This window comes from Apteryx rowi, unplaced genomic scaffold, assembly GCF_003343035.1.
Source record: "Apteryx rowi isolate R43461 unplaced genomic scaffold, aptRow1 scaffold_18, whole genome shotgun sequence".
Classification (NCBI taxonomy): Eukaryota; Metazoa; Chordata; class Aves; order Apterygiformes; family Apterygidae; genus Apteryx; species Apteryx rowi.
In genome coordinates, this window is record NW_020448085.1 from 4,971,077 (window position 1) to 4,992,144 (window position 21,068).

The window sequence follows — 21,068 nt, forward strand, 5'->3', positions numbered from 1 at the left end:
CTCACTTTAGCAAGACTTTTGAGAATAAGATTATGCAGCAAATATGCAAAGTGACATCTAGTGCCAATGTACTGTACTCCTCCAGTTTGCAGGCGCATCCTCTACTCTTCATTAAGATAAAGTAAAAAGTTGACAGCATGTAGCAGTAGATACTAGAGTAAAGAAAATCTGGAATTACCCTTAAACCTAGAATGACCCTGGTGATTGTAGAATCTGAGAATGCTCAGCTGGTTTTTTTGGGGATTCCCTGGGTTTTTGAAAAACTGGAAATGTTTGGGACATTAATGTATGATAAGGGAGGCAAGGAACAACATAGTGTTGTGACCAATTCCAGCAGGTTGTGCAGGGACAGGAAATTCGGGGGCCTTGGTAAAAAAAATGCTGTGGAGCTTCTGCTTGAACTTGGCACTCATTCTTCACTCTTTGTTACATGTTCTTAGACTAAAAAAGGGAAATCCTATTTGTCCCAAAGGGATCTCAATGTGATTCTGCTCAACGGGCAGTGCCTTGAGGTGAAATGTGACATCAAGTCCAAGGCAAGAGATGTTTTCAACACCGTGGTGGCATATGCAAACTTAGTGGAACATTTCTACTTTGGCTTGGCTTATCTGAAAGGTACTGAGATACAGCTAACTACTGTACCAGTTCTCTCCTGACAGTGCCTCTGTAGTCACTTTATTAATGAATTTCTCTAAGATCCTGATCCTCAGATAGAAGCAGACCCAAAGCTTAAGCAAAAGTAAGGTACATTGGTGTAAACTGTACTGCACTGATGTAAAGCATGTCTACCCTACAACTGTGTACCAGCACAGCCATGCTGGTACTGGCTGATATTCCCATGTAGAAAAGGCTCTGGCCCAGCTTTGCACTGGAATAATGCCGAGCCCTGTTGCCCCAGAAGAAATTCCAGGAAGTGCTGCTGTGAGGCAGACTGACTGTCTTTGCTCGTAGATGTAAGCTGGAGTACAGGTCCAGCTATTTCAATTGCAAGTCCCACATCTCCCTAACCCCTTTCAGCTGGCAAACACTTCCGAGGCACCTGGAGGAAGCACACCTCGTGTGCAGGGCACAAAGATTACAGTGGGGTGTAGAATCTGAGTGGTAAGCTGAATGCAAGCCCTTTGAATTCTTCTTGAATGCTTCCATATATAGCACCCCAATCCAGCATCTAACAACTGTAATCCTAAATTACACACTAAATGTTATCCTAAGGTCTCTGTCAAAGAAGCAATAAGTTAACCCAAGACACAGGGAAGTATATGTCAACTGACATCCATGATCTATTGTTTTATTGCTAGTGATACACCGAGTGAACATAGCAGAACTTTGAGCTACTGAAGTATCTCCAGACTTATCACAGAACCCACAATTCTCATTTCAGGTAAAGAGTTTTTCTTTTTGGATGATGAGACCAAACTCTACAAAGTGGCCCCAGAAGGCTGGAATGACCAACCCAAGAAGAAAACCTCCATCATTAACTTCACACTCTTTCTAAGGATAAAATTCTTTGTCAATCACTTTAACATTATCCAGTAAGTGCATAGTTTTGCTGATGGCAGGAAAAACAGTAGTATTTATGCTGAGTATTCAGGGCTCCTGCTCTGTTCCTAAACTTTTTTGTGTTCCAGGCACAGCTTGACAAGGCATCAGTTTTACCTGCAGCTTCGTAAAGATATTTTGGAAGAGCGGTTATATTGTAACGATGAGACTGCCCTGAAACTTGGTGCTTTGGCTTTACAGGCAGAGCTTGGCAATTATGCTTCTGAGGTATGGATAAATAATAATTCTTCAAGATCTCTGTCACCACTTTTTGCAGCTTTTGCTTGTCATACAGAGTTTAAAGAAGAAATGTGAATAACACATAACTTCAGCTAAATCCTTCAGTAATCATATTTCAGGTTTAATTTAAATAATTACAAAATTTTCCTGATTATGGAGCAATAATGAGACAGATGAATTTGGCAGGAAATCTGGCAGAATGGTACCTAGTGAAAGACTCTTGGTACTTCATAATTGATAACTTCAGTCAAAACTAAACTCCAGAAGATCTGTAGAAAATTTCCAAAATGGACACAACTTGGAAGTGCAGAGGGGCTTAAAGAGAAACATGGAAGAGAAAAATAAAGGAATACTCCAGAATTCACAGAGATTTTGTGTGTAGGCTCCGATCCATAAGACATAAAGACAGAAGGGTCAGTGATGGTACATCTGAATTAGTTCTCAGTTTCAAATTGTACAGAAAACACCCACTTATATTCCCTGTCACATCTTCAGTTATATAAATCAGTGTAGCTCTATTAATTGAACTCTGAGTGGTCCAGCTTTAAAATCAACCAAAATCTGATCCATCCGGTCACTGGGTCCCCCACTGTATTGATGTATATTGATGCAACTGCAGCTGTCAGCTCTAAGTGCAAGACTGCACTCATGCCTCTAGGCCCACCTCTTTCCTCTCTTCTGCACAAAGGAGTGGTCTATGCTCTAAGCATCGTGCTGAGCATGGGCGCAAAAGATGCATTTAGCTGTTGGACACTATCTGCTGTTCTCCAGCTTCTCTTAGGAAATGTCAGCAGGGTGACTTCAGTATATGGGTCACCCTGAAAATGGAAATGCACCAATAAGAAAAGTCAAAAAAGAACAAAATAATGTTTTTGTTTTTTTTTTCCTGAAGATGCATGGAAAGAGCTATTTTCGTGTTGAGGACTATATTCCAGCAAGCCGAATAGAGAAAATGACCTTGGCATACGTACAGCGAGAGCTTGCTAAACTGCATCGCATGAACTGTTCCCTCTTCGAGGATGAAGCCGAACTAGAATTTTTAAAGGTAACTCGCCACACACCAAACACTATTTATTTTTTTTGTGGTAGAAAGTCCCTCTCTATTTACTGTCTTCTGCTATTTCCTTCTTGTCCAATACAAGATTTTAGATGTGGCAAACTTTGGATATTCCACAAAATACTGAAAATTTAACTCTGCTGCACATACTGTCAGCCTGAATAGCTTATATCACACTTAACTATTAGGCTTCCTTTCACAAATAGTTTATAAAGGGTTAATGCAAATTTTCACATGCTAAGGGTTAATGTGTATTTTCAGCATACAACAGAGATGTTGTCTGGGTTCTAGATGATTATGAATACACTGATTGAATGTATTAGAGATGATTATAAAGCATGGGAATAAACACTCTCTTGACTTCTGGAACTATAGGAGCTATTCAGCCATTTTCTAAACATGTAGTAATTATTTGTTTAAAAATATTTGTAAACCATGGAAGGGAGGGGGGGAGGTGTCTGAAGTATTCTCTCACATGACAATATCTCTAGGGTGTCTGGGGTGATGATATGGGATTTAATTTTTTTTCTTATTTTCTCATCCTTCTCCCCCAACTTCTTTGTTTTCCATCACATGAAAAATATCAGGAATTAGAGAATGGATAAATATCAATAGCCATTTTGCTGCAGTGAAACATACTTTTATTTATAGCATCATTTTAAGCTAGCTGCTTAATTATGTTAGTTTATCATCTAACACTAGCCCTGGAATTGAAGAAATAGGCTGAAGCTTAGCCTTAATGACTGTCCCATCATGCGTGGCAAATCCATTGAAGAAAAGCAGCTTTGTTTCAATGAGTAAGACTGTAGAAGGAGCCAATGCATCACACAAAGTGAGAAAGATAGCCCCTATGGCAAGAACATGCAAATTACAAATATGATAGGGATTTCAGAATTAAAGCCAAGATTCAGCTAGTGATTATGGATGCCCCAATTTTCAGGACCTGAACATTTGTGCTCTGGATTTTTTCTGAAAAATAGATCTTCTAAAAGTGTTTTAATTTGGTTGCTGAAAATCTCTATTCAAGGTTGAAAAGTCATTTTGAGTTCCTGCATTAGCTTCCAAAGAAAAAAATGGATTAGAAAAAACTCATATTGATCTGCAGATCACAAAAGGGGACAGAAAATCATCCTCATATTCCATATTTTGATAAAGGACTGTGGGATCTAAGTCACATTTTAATATTTTGTGGCCAAGTGCAGGAGGAAGAAGGACAAATAACAACATCTAGAGCCTCTGGGTGAGGTTCTTCTAAGTCTCCTCCGCATACTGCTAAAAGGCAAGGGCAGAAGCTGACTCCTCAGTCCCTTGCAGTATAATCCTACTTGCCTTTCTCCCAGCAGGGAGCACTGTGCAAAAAAGAAGCCTCACTCAAGGTCTCTTACTCCAAAGTCTGATATTGAGGGGAATTCTGGGTCAGTAAAATTCCCTCAGAAGTTGTCATCATATTTAAGCTTGACCTTGAGACACAATTTAACAACTCCTATAACTTAAGACTCTTGGCAATGGAAATTCATAATGTTTAATTTTAAAAGATGATAGTGATGAACAAGTAGGGGTATGTACCTGAGTTTGCTGAAGGCTGTGAGCTGTGGCTTCCTTGCTGTTAAGATTTCCAGTTTGTCATTGCTATTGTGGAAAGGAAACCACGTAAGCCCGTAACAATATCAGAGTAGAGCTGGCGCCAAAGTATTAGCAGTTTTAGCATCATCAGCATATTTGCTGCACCTCTTTTTGGGAAAACAAAGACAGAAAAGAAAATGGAAAGGAACAAGGTTCAACATTAGTCAAGTAGCATTAATCCTGCATGGATTGCTATTTGGAAATCTGCACAAGTGCTAAGTAGCAGTAATACTGAGCACCTCAGTGCCACTATAATGTTTAGATTGTTGTGCAGGAAGCTGAATAATCCTCTTAGCTCTTCAAATGAGGTGTGTGGGGAAATGTTATTTCAACTTTACACACGGAAAATTAATGCATGAAATGGCTCTATGACACACTATGGTCAGGCAAGGCACTCAGTGAGGCAGCAGGGATGAAAATTTGTTAAGAGTTTCCACAGGTTTCTAGAGAGAGTGAAAGAATATTCAGTAGAGACACCCGCAACCATTTTCCCTCTCATCTACCTTTTTCTCCAACATGCCTCTTTTTGAATAATGTATGGTAACTGCACTTTTTCTCTACAAAGGTGACTCAGCAACTCCCTGAATATGGAGTGTTATTCTATCAAGTGTCCCAAGAGAAGAAAACAGCAGGAGGGGACATCATCCTGGGAATCTGTGCCAAAGGCATCATTGTATATGAGGTCCAAAATCACACAAGAATTGCCAGTTTAAGATTCCAGTGGCGTGAAACAGAGAGAATATCAGCTCATGTGAGTTGGAAACAAGTGAACCTCTTCTCTACTCTAACACTTTATTCCTCTTCTGCCTGTCCCTTTTATAAATACCTTGCATTCAGAGCCTGAATTCAACTTATTCTGTACAGACATGTCCATTTTGAAAACAGCCCCAAATCAAGGCCAGATCTGGATGTGGATCCTGAGAAAACAAATTCTTAGTGATGTTCAGTGCAGGAGTTTTTTGCCCATTTCTGGAGGCTTAAGTCAAATTATTACAAAACTGAGCAATATGGTGTTAACTATTACAGGGACTATGTTAAACCTCTTTATAGCATATTCCATACTCTTTCCTTCTCTCTCTTTTCTCCTGTGTTTCCCTTTCTACAGCAGGTCATGGGATCATGTCTCTCTCTTTCCAGATCTCATTTTTCCCATCCCCATCTTTTTGTATGCTGGTGTCTGTTCAGAAACAAGTACTGGTGACAAGCTTACGACCTGCTCTAAGTGGTATTTTTGCCACCAAAGATCTATCAACCAACCACCACAGTGTTCTTCACTCCCAACTTGTTTTCTCTCCCAAAATTGCCCATTTGCCCCTTGAAGATATTTTCATTTTCATATTTAGTTGGTTTAAACATTTTAACATGTGTAGGGCCAAGTTTTGCCAAGCCTATTAACCTGCTCCCAGTGCAGGCAATGTCCAAAGGCTCTTGACTTCAACATAGGGGAGTTATGATCCGAATGACAGACACCTCACTCACAAATGTTGATTTTATGATAGGCATTTACTACACCCAAAACGCATGCAGCCAGGCATAAATATATCTGTACAAACAAACAAGATCACACAGAATAAACTTTCAGTGCCTCAGTATTATGACTGATATGTTATATAAAGCAAGCTATGCATTTTTTTTTTCTTCAGAGAAAAAAATTCATGATTGAAAGCAGCTTCAGTGGCAAGAAACATACATTCATTACTGACACAGCAAAGACTTGTAAATATTTACTGGACCTCTGTTCTGCCCAACACAAATTCAATGCACAGATGAATTCTAGGCAACTTCGGCAAACTTCACCAGGTAAGCTATAAATGTACTTTTATTATACATGCCATAGGACAATGTTAGGTTTTATAGGGGAGAGGAGAACTCAAAGAAGAAAAGTGGCCCTTAGTTAAGCTGAGAACCAGAAGACCTGTCACATCAGTTTCACTTGAGCTTCAGTTCCTCACTGCAGAGCAGAAAATAATGCCTCCTACATTACAAACAGTTAAAGACCTGTGAGTCAAAGTTTGTTTTCGTGTCTGTGTGTGTGTGCGTGCAGGGAGGAGGTAGATACTCTGGTGATAAACACCATATAGCTAAACTCAGATTTTGAAAAAGCTTGATTATACTTCACTTCAGGAAACCTGCTGGGAATTCTGAAGGAAGAGATCAGATTTATCCCCAGCATAACTGAGAAATGTTCCACACAAAGAATAACTATAGTGTCCAGATACACTGGAGCAGAATTTAGTCTATTGGATATCTTTATCTGAGACACGGGTTCAATGTTATGGTTCGATCCCAGACCAAAACCACCGAACCAAAGGCACATCAGTCACACTCACTCAGCTATGTAGGTTTTAGCTGCTCTTCTCTTCCTCTGTTTTGCCACATCCGCAGAAAACCTGACTATTACCTCCTTAGAGTTTAGATTTTTCATTCTTTCTTGGATGACATGCTGCCTGACCGAGGGCAGTTACATTGCTTTTCTCACCCACTGTTCTCAGCTTGCTCTGTAAAGATAGGTGAGGATCATTGTGGGGAAACTGAGGCACAAAATAAAGGAAATAGCCTTAAATGACATAAATCTGCACCAGTCTTGGCTTCAGTGGAGCAACATGGGTTTTCACCAGCTGAGGACTTGTCCATTGGCTTGAACAGAATCATGATCATTTGCACCCACTGAAGATTTGGCACAGTGAGTCATAGCAGAAGAAGAAAATCCAAGCCTTATCCACTAGGATCCTTCTTTCCTCTAGTAAAACTTTAAAATGGCTGGCAATGAAATTATATAATGGGATATAACATGGGATATATGATTAAAAGCTTGTTTTTTTCATTGAAGTTCTTTCACAAAAAAAGAAATTTGTCCTGCATGAATTTGTTCCATAATGTGCTACAATGACACTTATGTTCGAGGTGCCCTCTTTGTTAGGGCTCTTGTAGTTTCTAACAAAACTTAGTGGAACTGTGTTTTGCAGCATACAAATGAGTCCTAATAGTGAATTTTATGGTTTTCTGAGCCACATTTGCTTGCAGTACTATTTCATGAAAGTTATTGCATGCCAGATATAAGGGAACAAAACGACTGAGAGCTAGGAAAATTATAACCCAGGTCCTGATTACAAGCGCCTCAAATCACTGAAACCAGTCAGACTTTCTCTACTCATGTGACTGCAGGTTCTGAGGTTTGGGGTGTGCTGGCTCTCCTGGAAAAACTGGCTCCCTGAAGACAAGTGATGGACCATAGTTCTAAATGCTGCCTTTGCCACCACAGCACACAGAACCCATTTCTTTTCTCTCATAAAGGACTGTAGGAGATGATAAGACTCCTTCTGCATGAGCCAATAGCAAAACTCTTTCTTCTGCTGCCCAGTGCAGAGGCATAAGCCACAATCTCTTCAAAATTTGCAGGCAAACCCTTACTTTGAAATCCCCATGGCAAGTCTCAGACTGCACTAATAATATGGACAGTTAAGCCTTCTGATGCCTTAACAAATGCCTCCGATCAAAATCACTGAGGAAGGAGGGAACCTAGGCTTAACGCTGTAAAGAGTAATGTTCTAAAAGTTGCATTCAGACTAGTATCTGTTAGGGAAAGACAATGGAGGTCAGCCATCACATACAAGCAGAATTAAAGCCCATATTTGTGTTACCTCATGGCAAGCAGGTTCTTGTTTCACTTTTAGACACGTCTCCAGTTGCTCGCTGACCCTCTCTCCTTCAAATCCCCTCTCAGGGGTGCTCCACCCCATCAAATGAGAATCTAAATAAATGAACAATGCCTCCTCCAGCATTATCTTATTTCAGGGAAATAAAATCTTTTGAGAGGAATAATGCAGTAGATTCATATACTGCAGGGCTCAAATGTCATTAAGAAATTAGCAGATTACACACAAAGGTGGAAAATGGGATACCAAACATTGCCACCAAGGTGGTACCCCACTCAAACTCCACTGCGCAAATCACTCAGAGCAAACGACCAGCTCCTTGGCCCCTCTCTGATCTTGAGAGCATGTGTTTGTAGTGTTCCTGTCTCCTCAGATATACTTGTGTTGGAGTGGTGGGCCTGTGAAGGGTGGGAAAACACCAACCTGGCTGATTCAGTCTCTGACAGACAGAACTTTCTCCATATGCTGAATTTTCACACAATACACTTTTCAGAGATAGTCAGGTTTAAATTATACAGGTCTGTACATTTCATTTGCCTTTGTGGAAAGTGGATTTGCAGTATAATTTACAGAAATGAAATCTAAATACAGAATATACTTCCTATGAAATAAATGGATTGAAAACTGGACTCTCAATCCAGGGCCTAGATATTCTCAAGGATGCCAGAACAAATATATCTGTGACGTCAATCTGATTACTGGCATGTTGAAAAGGTTAGACAGAAAGCAGCTTTGAACTTAAAAAGATGGGATAATGTCAGTGGATTTATCTTTTCTTCCTTCCCCAATTTCCCTTCTTATTCAGAGGACAGTAAATTTATGGAAATAGACAAATCAAATTCTGCATATGCAGCTCAGCATGAACACCTTGCCCTGATTCAGAGACTGTCTCAGTCAGAGAATGTGCTGTATGGGACAAACCTGGAAAACCTTTCTGCTGGGATGATGAGCAAATCTTGTGATAACCTCAGTGTGGAAATCAGCAACAGGACTAGAGACAAAAGTAATCTCGGCAGGTAGGTTTGCTTTTTTCTCTAAACATCTAACAATACTCAGCTGCAGACTATATCATTGCAAATTTCTTTGGTAAGCTATGAGGTGCCAGACATTTTTCTGCAGTATTTATTGTGGTCACAGCAAAAGGCCCAGTCAGGACTGGGGCTCCATTGTGCCAGCAACTCTGCAAGCACAGGCAGGAAGCTAACAATCTACCAGGTAAGAATTTGAAAAAGAGGTGACATTTAAGTTTGTACCAGATTCAGGAATGAGCCACTTATGGGATACAGAGAAGGATAAAAATGAGGCAGAACAATAGTAAAGTCTTTAATGTATGTGCACCTTCTCTGGAAGAGGCAGTACGTAAACTGAATGCAGGGTGGAAGCTGTTTTGGAGCAGGTCTTCCCTAATAGATTCCCCTGTCCAAAGGTGCAAACACAGAAAACAGTATAGAACTTTTCTCTTTTCATTTACATTGGTACATTCATCAGAGTGTAGGTGGTTACCGTAGCTGCAAACAGTTTTCAAGGCTTTTGATGAATTCTAGTGCCTTTTAGAGTGCTATGAAGTACAACAGAACCAAGAAGAACACGAACTACCAGGAAAACTTTCAGACATAGCATTATCTAAATGGACAGCAGGACCAACTGAATCATGCTGCGACTATGCTGTGCTTTCCTGCTGCATGCACTCAGCTCAGAGAACAATACAGGGGGAAACAGTCACTATGTGAGTGGTCTAATAGCAGCTGTTACGTGGAAGCAAATGCTTGCAAGGATAAGACTGCCTGTCCCCTGCAATGAAATGTGGCCCAGAATCAGAAGACATGCTGAAAGGCTACAAATGTGTGCATTCCCCACTTGGCTCTGACAGACTAATGACAATGAAGAGTGCTGAATACCATTGTTGATTTGTTATTGTAATGCAGTCTTCATTCCCTCCCCTGCAGATCTACATCAGGGCTATCCCAGTCAGAAATGCACATCAATCTGAATGGAAAGCAAAGGAGTTATGACTACCTCTCTATCCATTCAACTCAGAACACAATCAGTGGTGAGTATAATAGTCATGAAGGGAGATGGTACTCTTCCATATTTATTGTTTCACTGGCAAGAGACCAAAATATATTCTATTTACAAGTCAAAGAATAACCTTTTGCCACTTCTAGTTCAGGGAATTAACTTCTCTTTCACTCCTCCTTTCTATCAGGATCAGTGGTAAGGGACTTGATGATCAAGTTTTTCCACCAGTGATGCCTAATATTCTTCAGAGAAGTAGTTCAGTACACCCAGGACTCTTGCCTGGGGCAATATCCCAGTGCTTGGAGGTCACCACTTGGTTTGCCATTGAGATCCTCAACTCATTAAATGATGCATGAGACAAAACATATTCTAGCTCCCTCGTCTGTGCTTGTGTTTGCATGACACAACTAACTGGAATAAGAAGCACTAGACACCTCATTTTCTTACAGAAGTCAGTTGCCTGCTATCACATGAACACAGGGAACAGATCTATGGAATATGAAGCTGTGATTATCTATCCAGTCCCTTTTAAAGTTAGAACTGTACTTGTACACACCGTGTACACATTGCGGCAACTGCACAGTATTAAGTAGTGTTGCACTACAAAAGCCATCATCACAATCAGTGCTGATGGGATTACAATTACAGAGCCAAAAGGGCTCTGTAGAGCCCGCAGAGCCTAGGACAAGAGTTTTCAAAGGAACGCGTAACTGATTTTGTGCCCACATTCCCCTCATGTTCAATGGGCATCAGGTGCCCGACTCTTCAAATAACCTGTTCTTAACAAGACTAAATGTGTACTCTCCCAGAAATGACAGACAGAATATAGGAGGTGCTTACATTACACTGCTACTATGTTTTCCTGTTCTGTATATATTCTGTTCTATAGAAAGTAAATTTCCAAACACTTGTTCAAATTTCTGTCCTGAATTAAATTAATTCAGAAGTAATGGTAATGTTGAAAATAAGGACAAAATATATATTCAAATTTTAAAGTCCCAATTGTGCATATTACATGAATCTCGTCTCCCTTCACTCATCTGCATTTATTCTAGCTGTTTTGTTTCTGCAGCACCTGGATCACCAGTCATCCAAAGGGAACTTTTGCTAAGTGGTCTAGAAAGAGAAATCATTTGTGTCATCCTAAAACGCGACCCTAAGAATGGCTTTGGTAAGTAAGGACCGTGAATGTGATGTTTGTTGCTAGGACTGTCAGATCCTGGTGCTAACACTGATACTTGCTGATACAAGCTGAGCAAGACTGTATCTTTCACCTCATTTATTCTTCTTGTAGAATGAGACAACCAACCTTTGCAAAGGACTTAGTATTTCCAAGATTGAAAAGGACTGAGCACATAAATCAAGACCACAGTTTTTTTCAGAGGATTAAGTAAGGCCATAGATATCAAGTGGACTAAGTGTTAAGAGTAGAGTGAAAGGACCAAGGGTCTAGTTTTGCATCTGAAATATATACACAGTGATTTTATTTACCTTAGACCTTACATAGGGGGAGCTGGTGTTCTGCAAACCTTTCACATATTGCCCATGTGGGTGCAAAATGCATATGCAGCTTAACATGAATGTTTCCTGACTTTTGGATTCTTATCTGGGTAACATTTTTGTTATATAATACACTATCATACTGTATCCTCTTCTTGAGTACAGAGCGCTATCAAGTTCCGCTGCTGACCATTAACACAGTTAAACATCAAATTTCTAAATGGTAGAGATCTGAGTGGAAAGTCTTGATTTCAAACTCAACTATTCCACCAGTGAAAAGAATTTTTGCAATATGCAAAGTATTCTGAGATAGTATAGTGAAATTAAACTGCTTTTAGTTTTCTTAGATACCTCTTGCATAAGCATTACAATTCTCCATGGCCCACCTTGGGGGTCCTAGACCACATGATATAAAACAATGTTCTAACTTATCTAATGAGATTTTATACTGTGTTCCTCCTGTAGGTGTTATAGCAATTTCTAAGGTCCTCAGGTCCACACAGTTTACGCCTCTTGTAACAAAGCAGTTGGAATCTTCTGAAGTCCCAACTCAGGAAAGTATTCTTATTGAAAAATTATATTTAAATACCAGTCATCAGCATGCTTAAATTAAAGTGTGAGTTTAAAGCTCTCCCAAATCAGGACCTTGATGCCAGGTAAATCAGAGCTCCTCATTCCCCAGACCATGCATAAAATGTATGTCACTGGAATAAAATGCTTTTGTTCTCCTAAGGTTCATCTTTTTTAAAACTGCCTAGAGTGTCTCTGCCTTCTCATGCTATCTCGTTTTTGCAGGTTTTGTAATTATTGGAGGAGAAAATGTAGGAAAATTAGACCTTGGTATCTTTATCGCTTCAATTATTCCTGGGGGACCTGCAGACAGAGCTGGAAATATCAAACCAGGTCACTGTCTTCAGTTTTTAATTAGAATTAAAATACTTTCATGGTTTAAAGTTAGCTATTTTGGGTTTATTTCCCTATTCTGATGTGTTTTGTCTTGTTTTTATCCTTTTTTAAGGGGGACGACTCATCTCTGTGAATAATATTAGTCTCGAGGGTGTTTCATTTAATACTGCAGTTAAAATTATACAGAATTCTCCTGATGAAGTGGAACTGATCATTTCTCAACCCAAAGGTATAAAGTCAAACGTCTTCGCTGACTGTGAAATACTAACAGTTAACTCTGGATACTGGTATTTATTAGGCATTGGGATGTAGTAGTACTTTCTTGCCACTCAGTGCCAGTTATAAAAAGCATAGGTTAGTAGTGAGAACAGGCAACTTCTAGTGGGCATCATGTGAGCTCTGTCCTACAGTCAGTGTGAAAAAATCTGATACATTATGGGCTTTATCCTGCACTGCTGAATACAATGGGAATTTTGGCATTGCTTTTTATGATAGAATTAGTTCTACAGTACAGCTCTTAATCACTGTTATTGTCACATTCCTCTGCAGTGATGAAGGAAATACATTTCTCCATACTTACAATAGCAGTGCTCACTTTTACAATAACTCATTTTACAGATCTCAGATTTTTCTTATTTATTTGCATTCAGCAATGTTTCATTTTGCAGACATTTATGAAGAAGGATTAAATGAAGAAAAGAGTCTATCAAGAGGGAACAGCACTAGTGGATCTGAGATCTCTTGTGTAGACAGTGGGAGAAGAAAGATTCAAGATTGTCATACTGCTCCCTCCAAAGAACAGGACATAAATATAGATGAACTTGAGAAGGCTCTTTCCTGGAATTTAGCACCAAAATCAGGCCCCAGGATTCCAGTTCTTTCAGTTGACAGTCTGGTTGTGGAGGTAACAGAGATCTTGATGCTGTTCAGTAACATTATGCTCAGCATGTGTCTTAACAACATGCTTGCTGTATTAAGAACAAAAAGTACAGGCATACCTCGGAGATATTGCGAGTTCAGTTCCAGACCACTGCAATAAAGCAAATGTCACCAGAAAGCGAGTCACACTAATTTTTTGGTTTCCCAGTGCATATAAAAGTTATGTTTACACTCTAGTCTATTGAGTGTGCAATAGCATTATGTCTAAAAAACAATGTACATACCTTAATTAAAAAATACCTTATTGCTAAAAATGCTAACCATCATCTGAGCCTTCAGTAAGTCATAATCTTTTTGCTGATGGAAGGTCTTGCGTCGATGTTGATGGCTGCTGACTGATCAGGGTGGTGGCTGCTGAAGGCTCGGGTGGCTGTGGCAATTTCTTAAAATAAGACAGCAATGAAGTTTGCCGCATTGATTGACTCTTCCTTTCACGAAGGATTTCTCTGTAGCATGCGATGCTGTTTGATAGCATTTTACCCGCAACAGAACTTCTTTCAAAATTGGAGTCAGTTCTCTCAAACCCTGCCACTGCTTTATCAACTAACTTTATGTAATATTCTAAATCCTTTGTTGTCATTTCAACAACATTCACAGCATCTTCACCAGGAGTAGATTCCATCTCAAGAAACCACTTTCTTTGCTCATCCGTAAGAAGCAACTCCTCATCTGTTAAAGTTTTACCATGAGATTGCAGCAATTCAGTCACATCTTCAGGCTCCACTTCTAATTCTAGTTCTCTGGCCATTTCCACCACATCTGCAGTTACTTCCTCCACTGAAGTCTTGAACACCTCAAAGTCATCCATGAGGGTTGGAATCAACTTCTTCTAAACTCCTGTTAATGTTGATATTTTGACCTCCTCCCATGAATAACGAATGTTCTTAATGGCATCTAGAATGGTGAATCCTTTCCAGAAGGTTTTCAATTTACTTTGCCCAGATCCATCAGAGGAATCACTATCTATGGCAGCTATAGCCTTATGAAACGTATTTCTTAAATAATAAGACTTGAAAGTCGAAATTACTCCTTGATCCATGGGTTGCAGAATGGATGTTGTGTTAGCAGGCACAAAAACAACATTAATCTCGTTGTACATCTCTCCATCAGAGTTCTTGGGTGACCAGGTGCATTGTCAATGAGCAATAATATTTTGAAAGGGATCTTTTTTTCTGAGCAGTAGGTCTCAACAGTGGGCTTAAAATATTCAGTAAACCATGTTGTAAACAGATGTGCTGTCCTCCAGGCTTTGTTGTTCCATTTATAGAGCACAGGCGGAGTAGATTTAGCATAGTTCTTAAGAGCCCTAGGATTTTTGGAAGGGTAAATGAGCGTTGGCTTCAACTTAAAGTCACCAGCTGCATTAGCCCCTAACAAGAGAGTCAGCCTGTCCTTTGAAGCTTTGAAGCCAGGTATTGACTTCTCCTCTCTAGCTATGAAAGTCCTAGATGGCATCTCCTTCCAGTATAAGGCTGTTTCATCTATACTGAAAATCTGTTGTTTAGCGTAGACATTTTCATCAATTCTCTTAGCTAGATCTTCTGGATAACTTGCTGCAGCTTCTACATCAGCACTTGCTGCTTCACCTTGCACTTTTATGTTATGGAGATGGCTTCTTTCCTTAAACCTCATGAACCAACCTCTGCTAGCTTCCAACTTTTCTTCTGCAGCTTCCTCACCTCTCTCAGCCTTCATAGAATTGAAGAGAGCGAGGGCCTTGCTCTGGATGAGGCTTTGGTTTAAGGGAATGTTGTGGCTGGTTTGATCTTCTATCCAGACCACTAAAACTTTCTCCATATCAGCAAGAAGGCTGTTTCRCTTTCTTATCATTCRTGTGTTCAYYGGAGTAGMACTTTKAATTTYYTTCRRGAACTTTTCCTTTGCATTCACAACTTGGCTAAATGTTCGGCGCAAGAGGCCGAGCTTTYRGYCTRTCTCAGCTTTCRACATGYCTTCCTCACTRAGCTTMAWYATTTCTAGCTTTTGATTTAAAGTGAGAAACATGCAACTCTTCCTTTCACTTGAACACTTAGAGGCCATTGTAGGGTTATTAATTGCCCTAATTTCAATATTGTTGTGTCTCAGGGAATAGAGAGGCCCGAGGAGAGGGAGAGAGATGGGGGAATGGCCGGTCGGTGGAGCAGTCAGAACACACACAACATTTATTGATTAAGTTTGCCGTCTTATATGGGTGCAGTTCGTGGCGCCCCAAAACAATTACAAGAGTAACATCAAAGATCACTGATCACAGATCAACATAATAGATATAATAATAATGAAAAAGTTTGAAATAATGCGAGAATTACCAAAATGTGACACAGAGACATGAAGTGAGCACCTGCTGTTGGAAAAATGGAGCCAATAGGCTTGCTCGACGCAGGGTTGCCACAAATCTTCAATTTGTAAAAAATGCAATATCTGTGAAGCGCAATAAAGTGAAGTGCAATAAAACGAGGTATGGCTGTAACTGAGAAGGTAAAAGGAGGAAAGAAGGATGAAAACCTTGGAAGATGTTGCTTGTTAAATTAAATTTGAAATGTCAAAATGATACCCATGTCTAGAATGAGTCAAAATAGAAGGGAAACTGTTCCACAGAATGTTATTAAAAAATCTTCTCCCTTTTCCAATGGAGCTATAAAATTTTGATTATTTTCTTGCAAGCTCAAGGATCTCAACCAGTACATTTTGTGTCTGAGTCTCTACTATTAGATAGCCTCCCTATATACCCTCAGCTTATGCACATTGAGACAAATTAGATTTTGAGTAACACTAGTGTAAGCTTGGAATAATGCCAGGGTACTACTGCCAATGGTGCTACTCCAGGCTTACACTGGCAGCAGGATCAAACCCTTTATATCTTCTCTTTTTTTTTTTCCACTGATGCTGTAGCCTCATTAGTGTTTATATTCTTGAGACAGGAAGCTGAATCCTCGCACTTACCATCTCCGGCTGAAACCAACTCAAATGATACCTATACTGTGGAGCTTGTCAAAGAAGATGGGACTTTTGGAATCAGTGTGACTGCAAGTGTTACTGTTAATCTTTCAATTTGTCCTTCAAACTGTTACATGACCAAGAAATGAATAGGAAAGTGTATATGTGTGCAACAAGGGTAGAAAAAAGGCCGTTAGCAAGAGCTGGTAGCATGGCATGTTTCAAAGCAGAGTCTTTGATTGATCGACAGAGTAAGGGTGAAGTAGTGGCTCTGCTCATTCCCCAGTTCTCACCAGCAGAGTTTTTTAAAGTGTGCTGGCATAAAGATCACAGCACTACATGCTCTTTTCACCCTGACTTAATTTGAGACCAAGACCTAGCACTGAAAGCAGGGTTTTGTCAGGGAGAGATATAGCCAGTGCCTCCAGAAAATGCAGTGATGCAAAGAAACCCCTCAGTCATGACTGGTTTGGCTGTTCCCACAGGGCTCCTGAAAGTCAAAGGTTGTGTCTCCCCTCCGCGGCACAGGCTCAGGCACTGGCCCGCAGTCCCCACGCACAGGCTGGTTGTACAGCTTTGGCCTGTGCCAGCTAGCACAGTGCCGGGATAGCCCTGGCTGGGAACATTCTCAGCAGGCAGTGTAACACAAGTCACCCCATGCCGGGAGGAATAAGTTCAGCTGTATGGGCTCAAACTATACCATGCCTCTTACTCTGAAGGCCAGAGAAAGGGCTTGGGACAACTTTATTACTAATACAAGGAAATACCGTTCTCCTTACATTCAGAGGACCAGAGAAGGCCACATTTAAAGAATATTTCTCTGTTCTGGCTATGGAGGTTGAATCTATCCCTACAGGCTGAGGGGTCTTTTCAGACCTTGCTGAAATGGAGTGGGAAGCAACAACCATTTCAGTGCTTGCAGAAGAAATGGAGGGCTGTTTTGTCATCTGGAATTGCCCAAGGGATGTAGATGGACAGAATGATATTCTTAGGTTAGTCTGCAATTCCCCTGTGCTGAAGGTTCTTGAGTGGCTACATGAGTTCAGGTCCGTGCCCTATATATTGTTTGAAAGGCTAATAATTGCTGAATTCATATTGCGTATTTTAGAAGCTGGGCTAGAGGCTGATTTAAAGGGGTAATCATATCATTAAATTAGCATGGGGAAATACTTACGAACGTTTTTTAAATATGTTTATACAGCCATGTAGAAATGCGCTGTGTTTTACTGAGAAAATAAAACATGATTACTGCCTGGGGAAGACGGGATGTTAGAGTAACATCCTCTTTCAGTTTTTTCCTATATATATTTTTTAACTGTAATATCTAAAGCACTTGCCTGGCAATGCATACATAAGTTGCTTTGATTTTTATCACAGGAAGAATATGTGAAGTCTCCACTTTAAACTGTGGACATATGTTTTGCAGGGTGGAATTAACACTAGTGTGCGTCATGGTGGGATATATGTGAAGTCAATTATTCCCAGGGGACCAGCAGATAAGGATGGACGAATAAAGATAGGTAACATATTTGACAATAACACTTCGGGCTATAGAACTCAATGTTAGTGGGGAATGCTTGCCACTGGACAATGAAACATGTTTGGGATTGAAGGGCATACAACTCTGAAACATAAAATACACAGTCTTCATTCCTCAGCCTGCCACAGTAGGGTATTTAGATATCCCACTGGAAAAAGACAGGAATCTCCTACCAACATTGTACAGTTTCTCACTAGCTGCACATCAGGCTAGTGATGCTCAGATATCTACTTTCAGTATTGTTGTGATAACCAGATACCATCACTGCATTTATTCACAGAATACCTTGGTACGTTTTAAGTGCTAGGTATAGAATATTGTACACTAAGCAGTAATGGTTTTAGACAAAATAACATAATTTCACACATGCAAGTGTGAAGATCTAATGTATGTGGGTAGCTTCAGAGTTAAAACCCAATGAATTTGAACATCAATGCAATTTGCCTCATTTTTTTTGTTTCAGGTGATCGTCTGCTGGAAGTAGATGGAATCAGCCTCTGTGGTATCACACACAAGCAGGCTGTGGAAAGACTTAAGAAATCTGGCCAGGTTTGTATAATGGCAGAGCTGAATGAAATGACCAGTACAGTAAGGTGCACTCGGTATGAAGCACAGTAGCAGACCTGGACCAAAAGGAATCCCCCCCAGCTTTCTCCTAATGAAAACTAAAAAGATGTAGAACTCACTGTGCACTGTATAAATGGGACTTGTTTACCCTTTTCAGATTGCCAAGCTTGTTCTAGAAAGGGGACACCACCGATCGACACAGCTGTGCCTGACTGCTAAGGACAGAAAGGAGGACCAATGTGCAGTTGTTCCTGTGGCAACATCCTTCACAGATGGTACCAAGGACTACTCCTTTGTGACAGATGGTGAGAGATAAAAAAGGGACTCTGAGTGACTTTCTCTGACTGTACTTCTTACAATGTGCAAGAAAGCAATGAATGAAACTAATTCCATGAAATTTCCGTGGGTTGGAAGGAAAACTGCATACTGAACAAATACAAGACAATGTGTAGTACTAACGGCATCATCAAAAATTAATTCTGAACAAAATATTTCTGAAGTGCACACAATTACAGTTGCTAGATATAGCTGATTCAGAGATCACTCCCACTGAATTTATCCTAAGCATAAATACTATACCTCTCAGCCCTGACGAGATGGGGCTGGCAGGGGGAGTCTCTTTCTCTGCTCTCATAGCACTGTCATGCAGGAAGCAGTTAGGTTGTTGATGCTGGTTAGCTGGCTAGTGCAGCTGCTGGTGCTGTGCAAAAGATGCGGCTAGGGTGAATTGCTGCCCCATAGCCAGGACTGGGGAGTGCTATCTCTTCATTTTCTTAAAGGCGTTCAGTGATTCAGACATCATTTCCATTGAATTTATCCAACAAATAAATGCTCTATCTCTTAGTGTCTGGCTGGCCCATAATCTCTCATCTGCCTCACCCCTTCCTATGAGAAAGCTGCTGCTCTTCACTGTCCCTAGCATAACAGAGCTCAGCTCCAAGGACAGGATCTGGGAAAGGGCTGGTCTCTTGATCTGGTCTGAAAAAAACAGTGGCTTTAATTCTAGCTTATGCTGGTTTGTGCAGAACCTGAATTAACATCAGGCTGCTACAGAATACAGAGACCTATCAAATATATACAGGGGAAATTCTGAAAAGGATAGTATTTGAACCTTTTTATGTCAGTACAGAATGCTTCTTCCCTTATGGGCTTGTGCCAGACGGTATAAAGCCTGTGAACACATGGTGGAATAGAATCCATTTCACACCATTCTGCCTATGTGAATTCTAGGGCTCCCACAAGTTAAAGGAACACTAAAACTTTATTTTATTGTTAGTATCAGTAGATCTACCTCTGCAGTACACAGGGAAAGGGTCTGCTGAGGGTATAATTTACACCACCACTTTAAGGTGTACATATGCCATACAGCCCACTCTTTTTTCAATCCCTGCTTTGAACAGATAATACATTTGAAGTCAAATTGACAAAGAATTCTGGAGGTCTTGGCTTCAGTTTTCTGCAAATGGAAAGAGACACCTGTGAACACCTTGGAGGAGGTATCGTCAGGATCAAAAGACTGTTTCCAGGGCAGCCAGCTGAAGAGAATGGAGAAATTGAAGTTGGAGACATCATTTTAGCTGTGAACGGGAAACCCATTCAAGGACTCTTGTATCAGGTACCAGGCAGTACTATCAAAAGGCTTCCTGCTGGGTAGCATATTAGTTAAGTTTAAATGCAGTTTCATCCCATTGTCTTTATAAGCACCAGTGGGGGTCAGAACTTGCTTATAATGAGTTTGATTTTTATGTAGGATTCCTCTGTAGAATTCTTATGTAGAATTTCCTTCTTAACAGAATTCTTACAGAGAATTTCTTTCATTATTTAATTTCCAGCTTTTCACTAGTGATGCACAAAATCTATTGGTAGACTAGCACACCAGTAGTTGATTAGTTGGAATCTTTGTTGCTCTTACACATAATTAAAACATTTTTCCCTGTGATCATGTGTGCTCTGTAATGTCATGCTAAATACCATGCCCCAGAATCTAATTTCCACCAGGTAAGGTAAATGTAGAGTAACTTCTTTTGCTGGAATGAGTCATTCTATATTTACCCTAAGATAACAAATCCAAAACTAGCCCTTTTTACCATTTATTTTTCCATCATAATCTTTTCCTCATATGAAAGTTCCTAAGAGAGAGTGCCGTATACGAATATGCATTGAATAGGTATGATTGTTAGTGAACAGGAATGATGAAAACATCATGCACTTTTCCTACTGAAAGGCCATTTGTGTTGTTAAATGACTAGGGCAAAAGACAAGGTGCTGTGAACCTTAGACAGCCTGGAGGGCTGCAGTCATATGCCCTATTCCTCTCCTGCCTTGGAGAAGAAGTCTGTCCTTGCCAGCACCATTTCCTCTCTGTTGTACTGCCTTTTTATTCAGTTTGTGCAGAAGGACACATACAATGCTTTTGCCTATAGGACTTCTTTCTTCTAGATTAAATGTTTCATCTATCACTACAGCTGAAAGCCAAATGTCACTGAATAAACGTTACTTTCAGGAGGGGCTTTGAGAAAGACTCCCTTTGGTTAAGTCAATATGGCAG

The 21,068-nt window shown here is 40.2% G+C and overlaps 1 protein-coding gene across 1 annotated transcript in view; it reads left to right on the forward strand.

Moving 5' to 3' along the window:
• The window catches only part of FRMPD2 (FERM and PDZ domain containing 2), a 70,669-nt gene that overhangs the window by 19,033 nt on the left and 30,568 nt on the right, over nt 1-21,068 (forward strand). The window contains exons 10-26 of the mRNA XM_026061310.1: nt 441-615; nt 1,382-1,532; nt 1,629-1,767; nt 2,672-2,824; nt 5,025-5,210; nt 6,103-6,259; nt 8,921-9,131; nt 10,062-10,165; nt 11,207-11,305; nt 12,430-12,537; nt 12,653-12,769; nt 13,209-13,444; nt 16,398-16,502; nt 17,840-17,933; nt 18,417-18,502; nt 18,678-18,825; nt 19,921-20,135. Of these exons, the coding sequence (XP_025917095.1) occupies nt 441-615; nt 1,382-1,532; nt 1,629-1,767; nt 2,672-2,824; nt 5,025-5,210; nt 6,103-6,259; nt 8,921-9,131; nt 10,062-10,165; nt 11,207-11,305; nt 12,430-12,537; nt 12,653-12,769; nt 13,209-13,444; nt 16,398-16,502; nt 17,840-17,933; nt 18,417-18,502; nt 18,678-18,825; nt 19,921-20,135 (2,484 nt within the window). The remainder of the gene's footprint in view (nt 1-440; nt 616-1,381; nt 1,533-1,628; nt 1,768-2,671; nt 2,825-5,024; nt 5,211-6,102; nt 6,260-8,920; nt 9,132-10,061; nt 10,166-11,206; nt 11,306-12,429; nt 12,538-12,652; nt 12,770-13,208; nt 13,445-16,397; nt 16,503-17,839; nt 17,934-18,416; nt 18,503-18,677; nt 18,826-19,920; nt 20,136-21,068) is intronic.